The sequence below is a fragment of the Rhododendron vialii genome, chromosome 6a (genome assembly GCF_030253575.1).
Source record: "Rhododendron vialii isolate Sample 1 chromosome 6a, ASM3025357v1".
NCBI classification, from domain to species: Eukaryota; Viridiplantae; Streptophyta; class Magnoliopsida; order Ericales; family Ericaceae; genus Rhododendron; species Rhododendron vialii.
The window spans coordinates 324,784-347,031 of record NC_080562.1 but is presented as its reverse complement, the minus strand read 5'-3'; the positions used below and the strand labels follow the sequence as shown (position 1 = coordinate 347,031).

General features: G+C 38.0%; 2 protein-coding genes and 1 long non-coding RNA gene across 8 annotated transcripts; 1 reads left to right on the top strand and 2 right to left on the bottom strand.

Annotated features, from left to right (window-relative positions):
- Positions 1–449: 449 nt before the first annotated feature.
- On the bottom strand, positions 450–3,846 carry LOC131330782 (uncharacterized). Of its 2 annotated transcripts, XR_009201195.1 has the most exons (6): positions 3,449–3,846; positions 2,756–2,875; positions 2,495–2,673; positions 1,956–2,134; positions 1,615–1,837; positions 450–1,441 (listed from the first exon to the last, which is right to left on the bottom strand). It is a non-coding gene; the product is annotated as an uncharacterized LOC131330782 (long non-coding RNA). The 2 variants fall into 2 exon arrangements; XR_009201196.1 differs by lacking the exon at positions 1,956–2,134 and having other exon boundaries at positions 450–1,837.
- Positions 3,847–10,113: 6,267 nt separating this feature from the next.
- On the top strand, positions 10,114–18,214 carry LOC131330780 (protein PIN-LIKES 4-like). Of its 5 annotated transcripts, none has more exons than XM_058364506.1 (11): positions 10,114–10,138; positions 11,324–11,498; positions 11,596–11,675; positions 11,843–11,967; positions 13,033–13,154; positions 13,463–13,699; positions 15,551–15,643; positions 16,212–16,312; positions 17,369–17,421; positions 17,540–17,725; positions 17,845–18,214. In XM_058364506.1, exons 2-11 carry the CDS (start codon positions 11,364–11,366, stop codon positions 17,967–17,969), a joined length of 1,257 nt encoding a protein of 418 aa, XP_058220489.1. In that variant the 5' UTR covers positions 10,114–10,138; positions 11,324–11,363; the 3' UTR covers positions 17,970–18,214. The 5 variants fall into 5 exon arrangements, with proteins under 5 accessions (XP_058220489.1, XP_058220490.1, XP_058220486.1 ...); XM_058364503.1 differs by lacking the exon at positions 10,114–10,138 and adding an exon at positions 10,163–10,337; XM_058364504.1 differs by lacking the exon at positions 10,114–10,138 and adding an exon at positions 10,884–11,112.
- Positions 18,215–19,457: 1,243 nt separating this feature from the next.
- Positions 19,458–21,623, bottom strand: LOC131330779 (cell division control protein 2 homolog D). Its single transcript, XM_058364502.1, has 8 exons — positions 21,299–21,623; positions 20,797–20,938; positions 20,643–20,704; positions 20,435–20,546; positions 20,253–20,346; positions 20,080–20,149; positions 19,827–19,965; positions 19,458–19,713 (listed from the first exon to the last, which is right to left on the bottom strand). The coding sequence occupies exons 1-8, from the start codon at positions 21,523–21,525 to the stop codon at positions 19,621–19,623; spliced, it is 939 nt and encodes a 312-aa protein (XP_058220485.1). The 5' UTR covers positions 21,526–21,623; the 3' UTR covers positions 19,458–19,620.
- Positions 21,624–22,248: the final 625 nt, after the last annotated feature.

The window sequence follows — 22,248 nt, the reverse complement described above, 5'->3', positions numbered from 1 at the left end:
TGAATAATTTCAGCTCACATTGCTTGTCCAAGGGTTTTTAGATTTGTTGATACTAATTAAATTAAATATAGCTGAGTGTGTGAATTGAAAATATCACTTCACTTATTTCAACGTCCCTTGGGCTTGGATTATATTCTAGTCATTCCCTTTAATTTCCATTTCAATTTCTTTGGAGTATTTCTTTTAACTTCGACTGCTCAACCGTAAGCTTTCTCCGTTGAAGATAGAGATCGAAGAGAAAAATTCTTCAGTTAAGTTTTTAGAGAGAGAGAGAGAGAGAGAGAGAGAGAGAGAGAGAGAGAGAGAGAGAAGAAAAAAAGAAGATGGGAAAAAAATGGATGGGTTCAAAGCGGGTCAAGCCAAAAATAAATTGTTTGGGCCGCGCGCATATGTATCTCCAGGATTAGAATTGCTTCAAACTGCTACTAATTTATCATCAGTCAAAATAACACATAACCATGTAAAATTCATTAATAGAAACATAAATAAAAGAGATGAAAGGTTTACATTTTGCTTGCAATGCTACTGGAAGCTCACAGTCCTATCCAAGCTCTTGTGTGTGTGTATATATATATATACACACACTTGGGCTTAATTATTACAACCATATGGACGCAAATGTTAAAACAATGATATGCGGTTTAGCCATCGATCTACCGGTCAATAGCTTCCTCATCTGAAGAAAGAGAAGAAGTACTCATCTTGATGAATTCCAGGCATTCACGAATTGCTAATTCTGAATAAAATGAATTTGATGAGTCGTAGTATGACCTTGAGCGTCCACTCTCCAACATTGCTGCTGCAGTTCGTCGTTTAGTACCTTTTGTACAATTGTTGTAACAATTGTTACTGCAACTATTTCCTGTGCCTTTCTTCAGCAAATGTGAGGCTTGTTCACATCGAAACTTCCACCTAGAAAAGAATCTAATGAGGTAAAATAACCTTACTTGCAGCTGGCGTACTGTAAATTGCCTCAAATTCAAGCGGAAGCCTCTTGCTGATTGCCATCTCCTGCCACCTCCCCTGCCATAATAGCAATTCATATAACTCCCTAGCTCGATTACCACTCTTTTGTGGGTTTGAGTGCTGGGTTCTGATAAACTCTGAGGAATAAGAGCGTTGTTATTTTATAGAGTTCTCATACCCATATATTCGGATACGTGTAAAAAAGAAGAGATTTCCATTGATTGGGTAATCATTTCTTACAAACCACATTCCACCATTAGGTATGGAAAACATAAGGTTTCTTCTCTCGCCAGTTACTTTGCAGAAATGGTAATCCTTCTTGGTGTGTTTCCTCAAATGGACAAGTCTAAAACAGTTCACTGAATTTTGTTCACCTTATGTTAACATCTAGAAAAGGGGGCGTAAATGGCACCATCCAATCCCTCCCTCTGATGCGGTTGGCCAACAAACCCTTCCTTGCAACATCATTTAAAGCCTTGGGGGTTGGCAAAAGCAAGCAGAGAGAACAACCTAATTACCAATCTATTTTAGGAATAGAACTGCAGCTATTATCTTCTAGAATCCAAGTCGAAAAAGATGGAAAAGAACAAAAGCACCCAAACCCCCATGTTTCCCACCCGAAACCTGAAAATCTAGCTCTGTCATTACCTCTGACACCAATATGAAAAGCAAATACGCATGGCTGTTTGGTCACCATCCACAAGGTCTCTGATCATCACACTGCAATATTCCCAGAGATGTTCCTTAAGAAATCCGATGCATTACTGAATGTTCAAACTAGCATCAGATATATTGGGTGGCTCAAAAGGGGCTTGAACAAAGAGTCGGCCATGGTCTGAAGCAGATCAATCCTTCCAGGTTAGCTCACCACCTGATATATCCACACAGCATTGCATCGATTAAAATCAGAATTTATTAGGCCTTATCAATTAAAAGACCTTAATGATGGAAAACTGAGAAGAGAGAGGGGCTATATATCTCATTAGTACATGTGCCGCAAATTATTCCAACTCTGTCAAGTGCATTTTATGTCCTAACACTCATGATGATGAACATTGAAGAAGTGGTTGACAGATCTTTTTGAAGGCTGTGATTCCCCCAGGATTGTCAGGCTGCTCTGGTTGACCTGTAATAAGCCGCATCCAATTGGATCTGATAGAAGGCGCACCTGAATCCACCAAGAAACAAGGCCGTCAATACGAGAGCTGAGTTATGCATGTGAATGAAAATAATGAAGCAGCAACTCAGTATATTATGCAATGACAGACAAGACGACATGGACAAAAAGTTATTGGCAAATAATACCAGCAGAGAAGAATCAGCTTCAATGATTGCTGGTGGGTTCAAGGTTTATAAGATCAAAGTACAGAATAAACTTTCAATAACCAAAATATGGATTATACTGCAGCGTATTTGCATCTGGTTTTGAAGCACGTGGTGAGAGAGGGAAGAGAAATAAGGAGACAAAAATATGCATAGCAAGAGGAAAATGAAAATAAAGCTAGTATATGTTTTCACAAGAACAAACCTGCTCATGCAAAAGCCCAGGGACAGCCGCATAAACCATAAAGTAACCTTTCTGCACATAGAACTCCAATGGAGGAAACTCGAGGATATAGAACTATTTCATCCAAGAGAAACTGACAGTTTCCTGCTATCTTCACCCAATCAACAGGGGTGGCAGCATCAACAACCGTTGTCGCCAGCCTGCAAATGAAGATAATTTTGTTAGTTTTAAGTGCTGGGTAGAAAACGATATATCCGGAGTGGAACTAAATTTACTACTTACTCCTTTTGCCATAAAAATATAGACATTAGACATGATCAGAGGTTAACTGGTTAGCCGTTCCAATACGTGCAACTTTCACGGAATGCACCTCCTCTGTTGGTCTCTTTTGTTTTACTGAACCTGAGACAATAAATAAAATTCAAATTGCAAATGAGTAACAGGAACCAAGACTGGACGGGACCTTCCGTAAATTTCAATGAGCAGAACTGCTTTCAGAACCCTTCCTCAAATTTTCTTTAGGCAGGACTGTTTTCATCAACAAATCTTACAAACAATCTAAAGGAAATCAACTAAAGAATCAAGAGCAGGGTAGGATTTCAGTCCAACATTCTACCAGTTTCTTAATTTTTATTTATTTTTACTAAGTGTCTATGCAAGGCTTCTTTGCAAGATATGTTACAGAACATATTTCATAGAAAAAACATGCTTCTTCTTTTGTTTGGTTTTTTTTTTTTTGGTGCAACGGAAATTCTGGGTAAACCTTTGACATGCTAAATATATCAAGGATATGATCTGCAGAAAAGAATACTGATGCTTTTGAGACATCTTTCATGCTTTCAGCGTATCATTAACATTTTTGTCCTAACCAACGAAATCGTTTAAAAGTCAAGAAAGAAATGAATACTACCGGATACATTAAGCTTACTACAAGCTAAGAGAGACTGGCTATAGCGCAATAGAGTTCCAACAGACCTTAATAGTAGGCTCACCAACTTCATCATAACCAAATAGACGCTGGACGTGCCACCATCCATGGCACGAGCTGCAGCATCCCTTCATGCCCTACCTGATCCTGGTGCTAGATAACCATTTGCCTGCACAGTTAACTTGAGAGAGAGAGAGAGAGAGTGCACCTGTCTTGCTGGTAAATTGTACCCATATTAAAGACTACCAGCAAAATGACAATGTGATCTTCCAAATCGTCAATTCTAAAAGTTCAACCTTTGAACTACTTTAAAATCTCAGATGAAAAAAACAAACTACCTACCCAAATCAAGACTACATTCCAGAGACGAGGAATGTGACTCCATCTTCCTTGCGTCCATGGAATCATGGTATTCAAGCATATGACTTCACTTGACCAAGGGCATGACCAGGGCTGGCTCTGAGATTTGGTGGGCCTAAGACGGTCTTAAAAAATGAGGCCTTTAATAAATGTATAAAAAAAAAAGTTGGATAAATGAGTTTTTCAAAACTAAATACATGTATTCAACGCGAAAAACCCCACAAAAAATATAATAAATCGCAATATTTCAAAAGCATCATTATTGTTACTTAAACATCACTCGTCTTCTTCTTCTTGGTATTTTTTTTTCTCTAGCCGGTCCGTTCTTGCTTTTGTTTGCAATGGGATAGCGTTTGTGTAAAGGGGGAAAAGATGATGGTAATGATGTACGGTGCACCCACCACACTGAATAAATTTCAAGGGCCCCAGAGATCAGCAATCCCGTGCTACCTTTTATTCCAGCTTTTTGTTTTTTTCTTTTGTTTATTCTTCGGTTTTGTGTTCTTTTTTAACTGGGCCACTGGGCCCTATTCGTAATAGCCAGTGGGCGAGGAGAACATTGGGCCTTGGGTTTAAAAATAAACCCTATACCAACACATATATACTTAGGTACCGAATATATGTGGGGGCCCTAGTTTTTGGGCTTTTTTGAGGGGCTTAAGGCGCATGGCCTCTTGGGCCTTAGTCCAGAGCCGACACTGGGCATGACAAGAATATGACTCGATCTTCCTCAGCTTTATGGAATTCCAATGAAATTCAAAAACTACAAATATATTTTTTTCATTTTCTTGTCGAACAAAAAGTTGCCTAATAAAATGTTGAGGTGATCTTAAGAACATTACTATCTTAAACTAACCGATGGTATAATTATGAATAGAACTGATAGAATCCTAAACTACCTGATGATATAATTATGAATAGAACCGATAGAATTAATAAATCCATGTAGTCAGTGTTCTAAAACTCGGTATTCCTCGCCGAGTACTCGCTCCAAGGTGCCTGACCGAGGGGGCTAATCCCCTACTCGGTGGCATTACTCGCCGACTAACACCAAATACTCGCTCCAAGGTGCCTGGCCGAGTGAGTACCGAGTAGCGAGTTTTAGAACACTGCATGTAGTTCACCACAAGTAGTACGGACAAAGGCCAGCTGATCCAAGCTACATTGGAAACTCCAATGTCAATCCTATTCACTGTGGCATGTAATTTTTCAAAAAAAAAAAAAGCATTCAAAGGCACAAAGAGCTGAGGAAAAGATGGAAGCACAAACAAATTCCAAAGATGGAGGATTTCCCAATGGAAAATCAAATTCAAATTTGAACATGTATCAACCAAATGGCTAGGAAGACAGCCTAGCAGCCAAGAACTCTGTCTACACAGTTAAAAACTAAACTTCGCTACCTACAGGCAATTCAACAGGCACGTGTAACATAGCTAATTTTTTTGGTCCTCCACACCATTTTCAATAGAGATTTGGACTACGGCCTCATCTGATCTTTGTTCCGCCAGGGTGTAGTCCTCTGCAACTGCTGTCGTATTTCTTCTTGCTAGCATTTAAATTCCGCACCAATGAGGTTGCTTTATACAAGTTGTCCTTTTTTTCTTAAACGGTCAGAAGAGGAAATACAAATGGAAGAAAGAAAAGGAGGGGTATTGACAACCCAGTCAGCTGGGATAGAACCCTTAGGAATTGGGTTGCTATCCAGTGAGCAGCCCTATTACAATCTCTAGGTACCCAAGAAAAGGAACTGGAAATTCAAGTATTAACATTCTAATGTCAGCAAAAATTGTGGCACACTCCCAAGGTGGGACATTTTCTGTTGAGCACAGCTTAATAACCACCTTGTTATCACTTTCAATAGTGGCATTTGTGAATTGGTTGAGATGGAGAATCTGACCCGCCAATCAAACTGCTAAGGCTTCTCCTTGAAACACAGATGAGATGGAAACCATGGCAGAACGACTGTCCACAACTGTTCCCCTGTGATCTCTGGCAGTGGCCACAACTGCAATGGCAGCTCTTGGACTTCCTTTCTTCGTTGCCACGTCGCAATTTACTTTGATAAGTTCTTCCTGAGGTGGAACCCAATGCATACTATCAGGTGGATGGGTCTCAACGCTTTTCTGAATCTCCTGGATACCAAAATTTCCTTGAAATTCAGTCCAATCATAGAAAGCTTTCCCAATAGTCTCCTTAGGATTAACTGTGTTGGAGTTGAAAACCAGTCATTACGGGATTTCCAAATCTGCCACGCCACAAAAATGCATCTACTCTTCCAATTCCTGTCCTCCGTTGTTTACTATATGCTGCATCTCCGGTTCGCTTGTATCAATTCAAAAGTCTACAAGCAAATATAGCACTCAGTAATTCATCAAGATACCGTCATTCAATAGAACGACAGGGACTGAAATAAGAAGAGATGCGAACCAGTTAGCCAAGAAATTAAAGACTCAGGCTTTAGTTGTCAATCATCGGTAGGATTGAAATCACAGAAAGCAGCCCAACCTATTTCATGAAAGTATGTTTGGGTCCTGAGAAAAGAAGAGAATTGCAAGGGGCCAACCAACACTAGCAGAAAAGGGATGGAATCTTCTCCATCGCAGGGTCAGCCGAATCGTAAATGTCTCGGAGCTTCGTGTAATGGAATGGAAATAGCTTCAATCACGGAAAGTACTAGGAAGGAGATGCAAATAGACGACAGTATATATGATTATGTAGGAGTAGACGATGCTTTTATATCCACACGTAAATGGAAAACAATGAGATTGTGTAGAGAAGAGAAGGCAGAGAAGTGGGCTCTAATTGATTCACGCCGGAAGCAGAGGAGAAGGCTTGTTTTCATCATACGCCGCCGATAGTAACACCTCGCCCAGATCGGAGGGAGCAGACACGGTTTCCGGGCTTGGCTTGGCTCAGCTATTGAAAGAAAAATTACACTTTGCACCTTTTATCTTGTCTTAATACTGGCCCTTCAACTTTAGATATCGTTTCAATTTCCTGTGAAAAGCTCTCTTCTTTTTGGTCTTGGAAAACAAACTAGTAAAAAAATGATAACACTATGACATACTCCAATTCTTATTCATGTCAAAATGTTTCATGTTTTATCTTTTGAAAACCTCAGATTAAATCTCAATATAAGCTTCCAATACGTTGCTTGAATGACTAATTTTAAGAATTAACGTCAACCATTTCTTTTTGGTTCAACGGTTACGAGTGTCCGAATCAACTAACGTCTAAACTAGAGAATTCACAAGAAATTACTTGAATAGAAGGTTTTTGTCCGATAAAAAATGCTAGAAGCATAAATAAGAATGAACAAATTAAGATAGAGGATCATGAATCTCGACGACAACTGCATAAACAACATAGCTTTATGATAATCATACATAAAATGAGCTTTAGAATTTTGACTATAAATTGGAGGAGAAGCATATGGTACTCCGATCCCCCACAAGAATTCTGGTTGTAAATTAAATAAACACGTAACTAATATTAAAAAAATACTTATTTTGGGATTCACCATACACCCCAATGCTTAACTTCATAAAGAAAACGTATAGCTAATACCATAAAAGAACGTAACTACTTAGCTAAAATGCATGCAGACATCATGCACCAAATATGCATGCTATCCTACAAAACTATTAGTTTCATACATTTTTAAGGTACACCTCAGTGTAACTAACCCAAAATGTGTAACAGCTGTAAAGAAATATGCATAAAATTAGCTAATACCATAAATTTGTGAATCTCTCAAAGAAATTAAAGTTTCAAAACTCAAATGCATTAGACATTACACATGGGCATTATCTTGGATCCAAATTCTAAGGGCACTTCTTCTTCAATGGCAAGGCAATGCATTGGATCCTAGTATATACTATTAATACAAAATATATGATCGGTATGTATTAATCCTATATACTATTAATACTAAATATTGGATCGGTATATATTACTACTATACAAGTATTTTTTTACTCTATGTATTCAGCCCCATACATAGCCCGAGAAAAAACCAACACCGTCATCTCCGTGTTCCAATTCTCATTCCTCTGTATATGCCCATAGAAAAATTCTTATACAAACTCCATTTTGAGTTCTGATTCATATCCTTCCAGTGGACCTGACCTTTGAAAGAGGAAGATATTGAGGCCTGATTCATATCCTTCCAGTGGACCTGACCTTTGAAAGAGGAAGGTTAAGGGTAGTTGAGATGTAACTTGGAGTCGGGGTAATCCGATTGCATCTTCACGTAGGGAAGCCCTACGACTTTAGAATAGTGGGATCACGCCTCTCGGTTTCTTAGGCGTGATTTCCCCAATCTTAATTCCCGTGGTAAGAATTAATTTGTAACACCCCGTATTTTTCTTAATTAGAAAAGAAAAGTTTTTGTATTTTTAACCATACAATTTCGAGGACAAAATTGTTTGAAAGGGAATAGATTGTAACAAGCCGAAATTTTTGTACAGTGATTTATTTTATTTCTCCGTTTGGAAGGAAAATATGAACAAGCAGGAATTATAATTTTGTTAGGCCTATGGGATTGCACGTTGGTGTCTCGTAGCATTGTGGAGGAGTCAATTTGTTAGGGTGGCAGTTGAATCAAGAACTGTAGGAGTAATGGACAGAATTTAATATGTTAGGTGGCTACCATTACTGGCATTGAAGATTGGAAGTTTGCTTGAGTATATATCAAACGTTGGTTCTTGGTTAAGGGGTTAGAGAGGTGAGCTTATCAGTTGGGTTCCAATTGAAAAAAAAAGAAAGGGAAACCAAATACAGTAAAGGGCAGTCTTGAGATCAACGGTGAGACCATGTTTGATCACAAGTTGTTCATGGGTGATGAGATGTATGTATTCAACGGTCACGATCGTCATTTAAGGTATCGGAAGCATACAATACATTCCAAGTCTTCGGAGTGATTTTTATACATCATCCCTATTTGTACTCTTTTGTTACCGTTAATCTTATTATTGATTCCAGTAATGCCATTGTAATTGTGAATAAGTGGTATATCATGTTTGTGCAGTTGATTATCATGAAACAAACTGGTACATATGCAAGATCATCAGTTTGAAGAATTTAATGAGATGTGATTGATTAGAAATCAAGAGTATTGTTGTTTGTACGGTATGCAGACATATGTAGTTTATTTTGATTTGGGTGGTGCTCAACATGTTAGTAAGATGAGCTGCCAGGTACGAGACTTATTATTATAAGTTGTAAAAGAAAAATTGTAGTTGTAGTGGTGATCCCACAAGCATGTTAGTGGAGTATGTGAAAGTAGGCGCTAGGCTAGTACAAATTTGATAGTCCTACTACTAGTATGATGTAGTGGGTCCGGTCCTGAGGTGACCTGTGTGGGTTCAACGTGTTTGATTATGATATACTACTCCTACGTTCGAGCAAATCAAAAACTACTAGTATAGTAGTATCCAAATAGGTTACGACTCTAGCTAGCTAGCTTGTTTTTTACTCCATTTTTTCTCTCTCTTAAAAATACTACTTTTGTCCTTTTACCCCGGCCAACAATGGATGGATATATATATATATATATATATATATATATATATATATATATATATATATATATATATGAAGATCGATTTTGAGAGCCAGCCAATGCAACAGTACGCTTGAATTAATTAGATGCTGATCATAGCTGCCACTGCCAGCCATACCCGACTAATTAGAATTTGTGATTTGTTAAGGGCCCCTTTGTAAATTGTAATCTTTCTTTATTGAATAGAATAATACAGAGATCGAATCACGTAAGTAAATACTAGTAGTATTTGTACTAATATTTTCCCCTGTTCTTGTATTTGTTTATCAATGCGTTTTTCTTGTTTACATTCTTTAATTTTAATTGACTGACATTGTTTTGTCAGGTATCTGTGAGTTGTTTCTCAATAATTTTTGGATCCGATTTCAAAGAAGATCGTGTGGCTCAATCTGAACCATTTATTTTGATAATCAATAGTTCAGATTTGTTTAATCTTTTACCGATAAAAGTCTTTTATTACTATTCATAGATTGAAAACAAATCTGAATCATTAAAAATACCATCCCGACGGTTGCGATTACTTAGATAGTACCTCCAAGCCAGATTCTAATTTTTCCACGCCAACCACGACAGAGAGAGAGGGGCCACCCACCCACCTGTTGCGTCGCAGAGTAGTGAGATTCCCATGCATGCACCCTCCCTCCCTCCCTCCGTCTCTGTCTGTGGCCACTGGCCACCCAAACATGATTACACCTTTCGCCTCTGTCTCTCTCTCCAACCACATTTTGTTTTCTACACTGAGTCAGCCGCATCAAATCCTTTGGCATTTTTCGCCTTCCTTCACTTGAAGTTGATTGAATACTACTATTCCTTAGTAAGCAACTACCGATCCTATGTAGTACCAATTACTGTAATACTACTAAAAAGGAAGGAAGCAAAAACTAGCTAGCTACCTAGTAGGAGTATTAGAGCTTTGTGTTCCAGACTCCTCTCAGAGCCTGTGTTCTCTCTCTCTTTCTCTCTCTCTCTCTGGTTTTATGTCCTCAGAAGTGGAGTAATTCGAAATTCCAAAGGTTTAGTCTTTTCGTTCGCTTTACATGTATTTTTTCTGAGAAGGTGTTTCGAAAGTCATTTTTGGATGAGTTGTTTATTTCTGTATCAAATGAGCCGAGCGATTGTAGGACGCGGTTGTTCAAGATTACGTATTTTTACTCATTTTGTACAACATAACATAGGGGGGAACAAAACAAGGTTTCCCGACGTGATATGACTTGTTGGATTCTGCTTCCGCTTAAATGGACACAGCGGGAAAATTGTCGTACTAAAATGAATCTCTGGTAGGTAGAGTAGATGTTTCGATATTTAAGAAAAATCTTTCATGACGTACGTGCCATTAGTTTTGGTTTCACTGTGAAGTTTCTTTCATATGGGAACATCTTTTATGTTTTCAATTTATTTATGTTTTTATCAGCGAAAATTAGTATGGTTAAAATAGTTAGATCGATTAACACCTTGGGAGATCGAGGAGTTGAACTTCTGACCTTCTTTCTTTCTTGTGGCACCTAAGTGCACCCCTGATGCCGCCGTTGGACCAAACCCCTGATGCCGCCGTTGGACCAAAGGTCTTGGCCATTGGTTTCCATTTATTGCTATGTAGTATCTTGTCTGGGAATTGTCGACAAATGAAGTTGCAATGGCAAATGTTTTTAATTAAAGCTGGAGACCGGAGCAACTTCTTGTCCTCTCATATTTTCCTCCAGGATATTGCAACAAATTAGGCCTGACATAATTTGATGAATCATTTTCGTTTTCAGTGTTATTCAGTTTCATCACAGAACATTTGATGAGGTGGGAGAACTAATATATGTCATTCATCATACAAATGTTTCCAGATTTTCGGTTATTTAGGCAACCTGTATGGAGAACTAGGTATCCTAGTCCAGGACACAGTTTTTTAATTTCGTAAATGCATTTTTCTTGGCCTTTAGGGGCATCAATGTCCCACGGGATTACCCAAAGATTTGAGATTTAGGCCTTTATGAAAGTTTTGTGGGTGTAGGAGGTGAATTCCATTTCAAGATTTCTGATATAAGCTCAAGATGAAGCTTTTGGATCTCTTTGTTGCCGCGTCGATTCCAGTCATAAAAGTGCTATTGTTAACTGCGCTTGGGTCTTTTCTTGCATTAGATCATATCAACATCTTAGGGGAGGACACGAGGAAGCACATGAACAGCGTGAGTGTTCAAATCTTATCTCTGTAAGTCTTTACCATATTCTGATGTTCTAACTTGATCCTTCTGAAATACTAATTGGAGTGGTTCACGTTAACAGATTGTATTCTATGTATTCAATCCAGCACTGGTTGGAAGCAACTTGGCCCAAACGATAACATACGGAAGCCTGGTTGAGTTGTGAGTTAATATCTTTTTACTGCTGCTGATTCTTCTTCGTTTTGGTTGTTTCACTGCCCAAATTTGTATAAATGTATACTGAAAGAGTGAAAGTTTGCCTATCCTTTGTTTGCTTGTATTTTCTTTACTTGGGTTGAGTACTAACTTCAGTTCATTTGTGCGTGCAGGTGGTTTATGCCGGTCAATATTCTGATCACATTTATTATTGGGTCAGCCCTTGGGTGGGCTGTCAACCAGATCACAAGAGCTCCTACACATCTGCGAGGCCTTGTAATAGGATGTTGTGCTGCAGGTAAATATAAGGCAATGGGATGATCTGGTTTTTCATGCAACTTATTTGCTCACTCGGTCAGCGAAACTAGACACATAATTTTCCTTTCACTGCTTGGGCATCCTCATAAGAGATGAGTACGTGGCTGAATCAACATGACTCTGAATCTATTGCATTGAACTAGATCAAGAATTACTTGTCTTCTTGGCATGTACACAAATATGTCAATTAACCGTAAACAAGATAAAGTTCGTGCATCCATGTAGCTGAAGTGTATTCTGTGTTCCAAAGTAGACCAAAACTGAAATAGGAATAGCTTTTGTATGCGAACTCTGAACTCTTCATACAAACAAATTATAGCTGAACTCTGAAGTTGATATTGGGAGAATGTGAAAACTTGTAATTGTCTACAGCGGCTTTTGGCTGCTAAGACTGGAAGAGCAATGTCATTGTAAGGATGTTTTCTGAGGAAAAGCTTCCTCGGTAATTTTTGGTGGTGAAGTGCATATATGCTATAGTGGAGAAATCACAAGCTGCTGCCTGATGGGAGTTTCTTGAGTATATTTTCAGTTACATACTTTAGTGATTCGTCTGAGATGATCTGAATCACTTTGTTCAGTCGCTTTCAATGCTGGGTAGTGATCAGCAGAGTGTAGTGCATCATCATACTTCCTCTTAAGAGTTGCTCGCATTATTTTGAGATACCTGCTACTTTTGGTTTTCATATTGCCCTAGATTATATGTAATTACATATGACGTTAAATATTACTCATTTAGAAGCTTAGTTTAGATCCCCAATGCAAGATATCGAACCTATTGGATGGCGGCACAACAAAGATTAGATACTCCAAAACTTAAAAATTGGGAGTACACTATTTTACGATTTTGCAGAAATATTTTTCTTCAAACAGGACCAGAAAAGATGTTTAGACTTCAAGAATCATCCTCTGTTCTTCTTTTTTTCCTGCTTCTGATAAACAGTCTTAGGCCCTGAAGAGAATCGTCGTTGCTTTGATATACTGAAAACATGACTGCCCTTGTAAGTTGAAATTTTTGAGGAAGTTTCTAAAAAATTTCCTTGAACAGGAAACTTGGGGAACATTCTTATCATCATAATCCCAGCAGTTTGCAAAGATAAAGGAAGCCCGTTTGGAGCTCCCGATGTCTGTCATCGATACGGAATGGCATATGCTTCACTTTCAATGGCTGTATGTGTTTTCTTGCGTCTTTGCACTCAGAAATCTTTCCAATATGCATGGTGTGACATTTATTTTGATTTACTCGAGATCAAGCACATTCCAGATGAACCAAAAAGGGATAGATGGGGACCCTTAACCATCTCCCCCACCTCCCCTCTCCTCCCGGGGCAAAGAAAGAAATGCTCTATGCATCTCCTCTTGTGACTTGCATAAATAAAATATTTGAGCTTGGAAGATCATTCATTTAATAAGTGTGTTTACATGCTTCGTAACAGCAAGTGACTTAAGCAGTGTTTCCATGTTGCTTGTCGGATCAGGTAGGAGCTGTTTATCTGTGGTCTTATGTGTATAACATTGTGCGTATATCTTCAAGTAAGAGCTCAAAAGAAGTCAAAATAGTTGATTCCCCAGAATGTATGTCTTCTAAAGAAACCTCGATATCTGAACCGCTGAGTTACAAGGAGCCATTACTTTCTTCAGTAGCCTGTGTAGTATCTGAAGACCATGCCGCTCAATTTGCACTTCCCTGTACTAGATTTGAGGGGAAAGCTCAGGTTTGTTTCAAGCTTTATGTTTTTATCTTCGGTATATAACCTAGGTAATAAAGTTGTTTACATAAGTCTTTCAAGGTACTTGATTGGTTTAATGAGTATTAGAATCATCCTCAGACACAAAAGAAAGGCATTATAGGAAGGAAAATGCTAGGGACAAAGAAAACTTACCCCGAAAAGAGCAACTAGTGGTTGAGATTCCCTTTGATGTGAGTGACCCAATCATCAAAGTAATTCTCAACCACTAATTGCTTTTTTTGGGTACTTTCGGGGTAAATTTTCTTTGTACCTAGGAATGCCAATCTCTGTTTTTGTGTCAAATGAGGAAAGCCACTCTCTATTATTAGTTATTAGTAATTGCAATAGATTTGTAATATTCCAGAAGAATTTGGATGAAATCGAATATATTACAAGGGTTAGATAGTTGATAAGTTGACCTGAACACCCATGTCAGATTGTTTGGGTACTGTCTCACTTTATATTAATCTTGGCATATGTCTGAGCTGAGGGCTTTCTCGAAAAGGAATATTGCTTTCCCTTTGGTGGTCTAGAAGTAGGAGTTGATAACTAATACTTCTGAGAGAGATTCTCTCAAGTTTACTACGAATAGTTATCATATGTTCAGTTCTCAGTTTTGTCCTCTCTTTGGGATTTTAGGTTTTAATAATGGGGAGATTTCTCATATAATGACAAACTATAGTGGATTTGATGATACCTTTATCCATTGGTATGTAAATGTAGCTCCACTGATGGGGTTGTGATTTGTTCATTTTATGTTCTTTGTTTCCTCACTGTTTTCTTGCTTTCAATTGTCCAGTACAGGAGGGGTTAAGGGTTTTAACTTGTATCTTAAACTCGTGATAGAGTTTCTTTCACTTTCAGAAGTTAATGAATGCACTAGGAATTTATACGTGTGTTGTGAATAGGAATATAACTCTAGACAAGGTTCAATTAATTAGGGTACAATTGTGCTTTGCCACTAAATTAAATTAGAAAAGCCGACAAAGTTGTGGTCCAACGGTTGTGTAGCTGCACTTACGTGGAGTGAGGTTGTGGGTTCAACTCCTTTGCCAAGGAAGTTAATACCCTTGTTGACATGTTAATTGGGAAGGATTTGGGTAGTATAAATTCTTAAGTTGGACAAAAAATTTACAAAGTTTGTTCTCTTGAAGTGCTTTCTAGATTCAATCTTCTGGTCTGCTATCACGTTCTGCTATTGTTCTCGAAACTCAACTCACCTTATTGACTACTTGGGGTCGTCTATCTGAATTTGGTTTCTTCATTTTGCTTTCTAAACTGAAGTTATGATATCCAAGTCCTTTCTCACTGACTTAACCCTTGTCTTTTTGCCCTACCTATTTTTTAGCACCTTCTGCCTGAATGAAATTGCTTACTTTATAAGCATGACCACACCATATCAAACACTTACTTACTTAAAACACTTTGTTTTAAGTCAGTTATTGCATCAATAATGAGAGCGTCCTCTTGTCCCAAGGGGGGCATTCTGTGAGGTCATTCTGTGTATCATTCCGGTTTGGGGTGAGCTTGTTTATGTGTTTCAAGAGGGCAATATAATTGGGTAGATGATTTTGGTGGTTAGGCTCCGTTGTATTTTCTTTGTAAGACCTCAAGAGGTTTGAGAAAAAGAAATGAAAAAGATCCAAAATTTGAAGAATAGTGGAGAAGTCAAATGGCTCTTTGTGTATAAGTTGGATGTCAATGCAGTTTGATAGAAATTCTCGTGCTCAGTTTTTTTTTTTTTTGATCGGCATTCGTGCTTAGTTTGTGGCATTTGATCTCATAGGTGAAGCAGCTTGTGAAAATTTAAAATCTGACCTTTGAAGTTTATGGCAGGTGCCATTTTTAGACCATGTCAAGCAAAAAATTGGGATGCTTTTAGGAAAGACCAATCTAAAGAGGTTATTTGCTCCTTCAACTATTGGAGCGGTATGATCCTATTCCCTGTCATTTTCTATATGAACCATTTCCTATGTTATTTTTGAGTTAGGTCTTCTTTTATACTAGTTGGTATATATGCATTAATTAAGGTACTTGTGCATCTGTAAAGGGCATCTCCAGTTCAATGATAAGTATTAGTTTTACTATTGACGACTTGACCGCTAATACTATTTCAATAGGAGATAAAGCTGTAGGAAGCAGTCTTGGAAATTGATAAACCAAGTGTTTTCAGGTGGTTGAGTTAATTGAGTATTCTTAAAAATTCCGTTAGTACTTTCTATGCGAAGGACTGGGGTGCATATTATGTATTTAGCTGATATATGGAGGCGCAAACCTATAAGAACTCTTGTAGGAACCTTATTAAGTTATTCATGAAGGCACAGAGTTACCATTTTACATGTCTAGTCAACTAGTGTAACCCGCATCAGAGAGTTACCACATTTGAGCTCACTTTATTGCCTTCACACAGACCTGCTGCTTGTCAACCCAAGGCAACATTGCTCTGCTCAAAGGCAAGTGATACCTTGACTAACTTGCCTGCTTTGCTACTCTACAGATTGTTGGTTTCATAGTTGGACTTGTACCTCAAATCCGAACAGCATTGATTGGTGATACAGCTCCTCTTCAAGTGATCCAAGACTCTGTTTCTTTGCTGGGGTATGAGTATCAGTAAATTCATCTTTACTTTAGTTGATTTGGGTTTTGTTATGGTTGTCACACTAGATGATATGGTCATACAAATTGAGCATGAGAGTGTCAACAGTTACGTTACAAACGGAAACTTTGAACTCTTTAATTCTTAAACAACCAAGAAAGCCACTGGAATGGCCTGATTGGGGTGCCACCACAAGGTAAAGAGCTTCAGTTTCTGGCCATAATGCTTGTTAAATGAGTTGTGAAATTTACGATAGTGACATTCATTCATCTCTTTGAATCGTGGTGAACAATTGGTTGCTTTTTCATGCACCTACTATTAAATTTACCGGGACATTCGTTTCCAAAAGGTTCAAAATTGTTTTAAGACTTAATGTCAACTTGTAGATAATCATGAGAAGAAGAGAAAAATTGAAACCCCACATTAGCTTGGAGTTGGCCAGGGCAACTGGCAAGTAAGGAATTTGCACAAAGTCGGGTTGATTATGATTTGTAGCAATACATTTTCTATAAGTAGATCTAATAGCATAGTTACACTTGGAGGTAAAGAGATACTGGGATAAAATCTGGCCTAGAAAGTCAAATTTACGATTTAGAGTGGCTACTTGTGGGATTTAACCATTTTCCATAAGAAAATTGCTTCACGCCACCAGTTTTGTGTCACTGTGTAGTTAGATACTCATTGGTGGCTCTTTCTCTTGGAATATGTATTGTGAAAATAGGGAAGAGAAGCAAAATCCTGCCACATAGCCCAGTGAAATAAAATGGTGAAAATTCACCATGAAATGTTGCATTTTCTGATTTTGATATTATTAAACTTAAACTCTTAGCAAAAAAAAACTTAAACTGGTACGTGCAACCAGGTTTGTGTCACTGCCTCTTTAGTGACACATTATTGGCTCATTGTTTTGGAAAATTCATTGTAAAAATAGGATAGGAAAGTAAAATCCTACCACATAGCCCTATGACATAAAATGGTGACAATAACCGTTGATATATTGCATCCTCTGATTTCATGCATGGTAGATGGTGTCTTACACATCTTCTCTTTGATTGCAGGGATGGAGCCATCCCAGCTGTTACCTTGATATTGGGAGGGAACCTTCTTAGGGGTAATAAACATAACTGATATTGGTCCTTCTATTTAGGTTTGGCTACTTTGGTTCACTTGGTGCTTTTTGGTCTTACCAAGAAGGAAATTGTCATTGTTCCTCGATGTTTCTTCTTCAGGTCTAAAGGGATCGGAGATTCAGAAGTCCATCATTTTAGGAGTCATTGTTGCTCGTTATATTGCCCTACCTTTGATGGGAATTGTCATTGTTAAAGGGGCATTGCGTTTTGGTTTTGTGCATGAAAATCCGCTGTATCAGTTTGTTCTTTTACTACAATTTGCAGTTCCACCGGCGATGAACATAGGTTTGATCATCATTCTGGTTAAGCTGCAAATATATAATTTCATCTACTTTTGTTTGGCCTTTCTCCCTCTATAATTATTGAGTCATAACCACAACTCATGTGATCGCTGGGCTGTGCAGGCACCATAACTCAGTTGTTTGGAGCTGGTGAGAGTGAATGTTCTGTTATTATGCTGTGGACTTATGCACTGGCTTCCATTTCACTTACTCTTTGGTCCACCTTCTTCATGTGGCTGGTAACTTGACTTGGAAAGCTGCATATGCCAAAATGTAGCAAGCGCTGGATGATTCAAAGTTTTAGATAAAAATAGGATAGCAAACAAAAGGTCTTTTTGCAACTCTAGAAGATATCCTCTAATAAAAGGTCTGATTACCACACACACACACAAAAAATAACTTTTTACATTAGGTTTAATTTTGATTTATTGGGTTGATGATACTCCATTTTAGATTTTGCGATCAACTTATGCACTGGCTTCCATTGCAATTACTCCTTGGTCCACCTACTTCATGCGGCTGGTAGCTTGTGACTTGGAAAGCTGCATATGCCAAAATTTTGCGAACGCTGAATGGTTCTAGTTTAGACAACAATAGGATAGCAAACAACGATGGATGATCTACACAATTGTACGAAGTGAAAAGGACATACACTGCATGATCCAATAGTTGTTCAATATGTTAGAATGGTATCTTTTGGTTTAATTGCAATTGTGATTCATTATAGATTTGGAGAGAAACTTGTACGCAACTAAAAAGCTGCTTGAGCTAAAGACGCACATTTCTGCTAAAATTAGTACATTGAATGGTTCTAGTTTAGACAACAATAGGATAGCAAACAACGAAGGATGATCTACACAATTGTACGAAGTGAAAAGGACATACACTGCATGATCCAATAGTTGTTCAATATGTTAGAATGGTATCTTTTGGTTTAATTGCAATTGTGATTCATTATAGATTTGGAGAGAAACTTGTACGCAACTAAAAAGCTGCTTGAGCTAAAGACGCACATTTCTGCTAAAATTAGTACATTGAATGGTTCTAGTTTAGACAACAATAGGATAGCAAACAACGAAGGATGATCTACACAATTGTACGAAGTGAAAAGGACATACACTGCATGATCCAATAGTTGTTCAATATGTTAGAATGGTATCTTTTGGTTTAATTGCAATTGTGATTCATTATAGATTTGGAGAGAAACTTGTACGCAACTAAAAAGCTGCTTGAGCTAAAGATGCACATTTCTGCTTGAGCTAAAGACGCACATTTCTGCTAAAATTAGTACATTGAATGGTTCTAGTTTAGACAACAATAGGATAGCAAACAACGAAGGATGATCTACACAATTGTACGAAGTGAAAAGGACATACACTGCATGATCCAATAGTTGTTCAATATGTTAGAATGGTATCTTTTGGTTTAATTGCAATTGTGATTCATTATAGATTTGGAGAGAAACTTGTACGCAACTAAAAAGCTGCTTGAGCTAAAGATGCACATTTCTGCTAAAATTAGTGAAGAGGACTTGTTTGGATTGGTTTTTTAAATTTTTTTTGAAAAATAGTAGGGGTAATTGTGGAGAGAGATAGAGAGAGAAACGTTGTAAGTAGGGGAATCTAGGGAGAATTTTTTGAAAAATTCTTTTTGAATTGTAAAGCAAACAAAATAGCGTGATTGCCACTCATGGCCCTTCAGTCAAAGGGGAAAAATAGTAGAGGGAGAGAACCACATTTAAGCAAAATAGTCCAGCAATCAAAGATGTAATTGATCAACCTACAAGTTTTACGACATAAAAAATGCTTGAGGGAAGCAAGTAATCTTCAATAGGACACCAAATCAGGTTTCTATTCCAAATAGGAAAATAGGACTCCTGATTCAGCAGGGCCAGGGTTTTCAGAGATGGGCCTTTTCCAGATCATCAAAGTAAGGGTGTTCCATAGCTTTCTTTGCTGAAATTCGCTTAGACGGTTCATATTGCAGCATCTTCTGCAAAGTTTAATTGAAAAAAAAATGGTGAGACTAATTGCTCGAGGGACAAACACAATTGACATGCACATTGATGCCATTTCTCAACTCACAAGGAGCAGGATCAAACTTACCAATAGCAGGTCCAGGCCATTCTCATCCAAATTTGGTACAGCTGATGATAATTTTTGAGGGTTCCACTGGGGGTACTCATGCCAGTTCATTAGCTTGCTTACCCCTGGCCACACATCTTCATTGGGAGTACCCAACAATCTGTAAGATAACACATGAAAAATAGAAGGTATCCGGATAAGTCATTACAAGTAATAAAAGGGATTAGTTTTGCCAAGCCAAAAAATTAAAAATGAAAGGGATTAGTTACTGAACCTGAAAATGTGTAGCAGCTGCTGCAATTCAGAATCTCCGGGGAAGAGTGCTTGCTTTGTCACCAATTCAGCTAAAATTAAGACAATTCACAGAGAGAGGTGGATAAGCAAAAGGAAAGAGTAAGTTTGGCGAAGCTGCATCAAATAGCCACAAATTCCAGAAGCCAAACATACCAAAAATGCAGCCAACGGACCACATGTCCACTGCTGTTGAGTAATGTGTAGCTCCCAAAAGTACCTCAGGAGCTCTATACCACAGTGTCAATATCTGCCGCAACCAGCACACAGTAAGTATAGAATGCTGATAAAGTATGTGCCCTAGTTGTGAAGTACAGTGAAATAATGAGGACAGTTACCTCATGAGTATACTTCTTAATAGGTAGAGTAAATGCTCGGGCCAATCCAAGATCCGCTATTTTGAGCATCATTGTCTTTCGGTCCATCAAAAGATTGTGAGGTTTAAGGTCCCTGAGTTAAATTAGCACAGAAAGAATTAACAGTAATTTTGTGTTCTCTGTAACGGCCACAGCATTTTCCAGGACATTAATTTGACAGAAAGATTACCTGTGGAGCACACCATGACCGTGACAGAAAGCAACACCTTTGCAGAGTTGGTACATCAAGCTCTGCACAAAAACAAAACAAGTATTTCTACCTTGATAAGCAACTGCATACTCTTTGAGAAAGATGAGAAGTACTTCATAAAACAGTCCATTACCTTGACTGTTTTGATGGGAAGGTTCTCTCCAGTTTGACGGAAGCTTTTGATGTATTTCTTCAGATCAGTGTCCATGTACTCAAACACCAGGTAGAGAACCGTCTTTCCTTCCTTGTTCTGGCCTTGTTTTACATCCATCAATCTACAGATTTATGAAACAAATTAACTTCCTAGTTTCAAATCCCCAACAAGAAAGAAAATCTAAACCCTAAATGGGAAATAGCAAAAACAAGGATTGGAAACCCTAGAACGAATTCCCACAGAACAGAAATCCCATTGGAGCAAAAAAAAAAACCCCCCAACAAGATGGGAAATCCAAACCCTAAACAAGAAACAACAAAATTGAGGCAGAGTACTAACAAAGCATTTCAAGAAAACAATTTAGAACAAAATAAAGTCGACTGCTCAATCAAGTTCCAAGAAGTTGCAGATCTATAATAGGAGTACAGTTTAGGAAGAAATTACATGATAAAGTAAAGGATGAAGGGGAGGGTGGGGTTACCTGACGACATGGGGATCCCTAGAGAGCATACGAAGCAAGGAAATCTCACGGAGAGTAGTTGGAGGGACTCCTTCATCGTCCTCGTGGAGTCTCGTCTTCTTCAAAGCCACGATCTTACCCGTAGCCCTCTCTCTTGCTCTGTACACCTTCCCATAAGTTCCTTCTCCCACTTTCTCTAGCTTCTCGAACGCTTCCATTGCTGATTTCTCCATAACTGGTTTTTCCATTCTCTCTCTCTAGAATACAAGGAGCAAAGATCTTTCAAGAAGAGTAACGGACCTCTCGATGCCCAGCCTGAAATATATATATAACCGCGGCGTGACTTGTATAATCCGTTGTTCAACGGCAACATTGTTTGAAATTCAAAACTTGGTATTGTATTCCGTAAATGCCCCTACATCTGTCTACGATTTACCGGTATGGCTATTCTTTACACAAGCCCACTTTTCAATGAATACTACTCCGTACTACTAGTATGGAGTATTTTTTTTTTGGTGAATCTTATTTAGAAAAATGATTTTCACATTCCATTTTTTGTCTTTAAATAAAAATTTTGTGTACATTTTTTTCACTAAGAGATAAAAAAATGAGTGCCATAATAAAAAAAGAAATGTAAAAAATCATTTTCTTTTTATTTATTTCTAGCTTTTCTATAGTCGAAAAAGACGAACAAGAGTCATGACTCATGGCATCTACTACTATTAAGTAACTACCTAAGGCCTCCAATCGTAGAGTTAAAAATGTATTGTTATATGACAAAAAAATGTAAAAAGTGGAATTGAATTTTTTGTTTTATAGGACAAATAGTACAACTAGGCCATCTAATCGTATTTCCTGGTCATTCTCTTTTGGGAGGTTAGGGTTCGAGCCCTGTCGAAGGCATTTGTAGTTCAGGGTTATGGACAATCTTTGAACTTCCTATCAACTAACTTACTAACTCCCTCTAACCC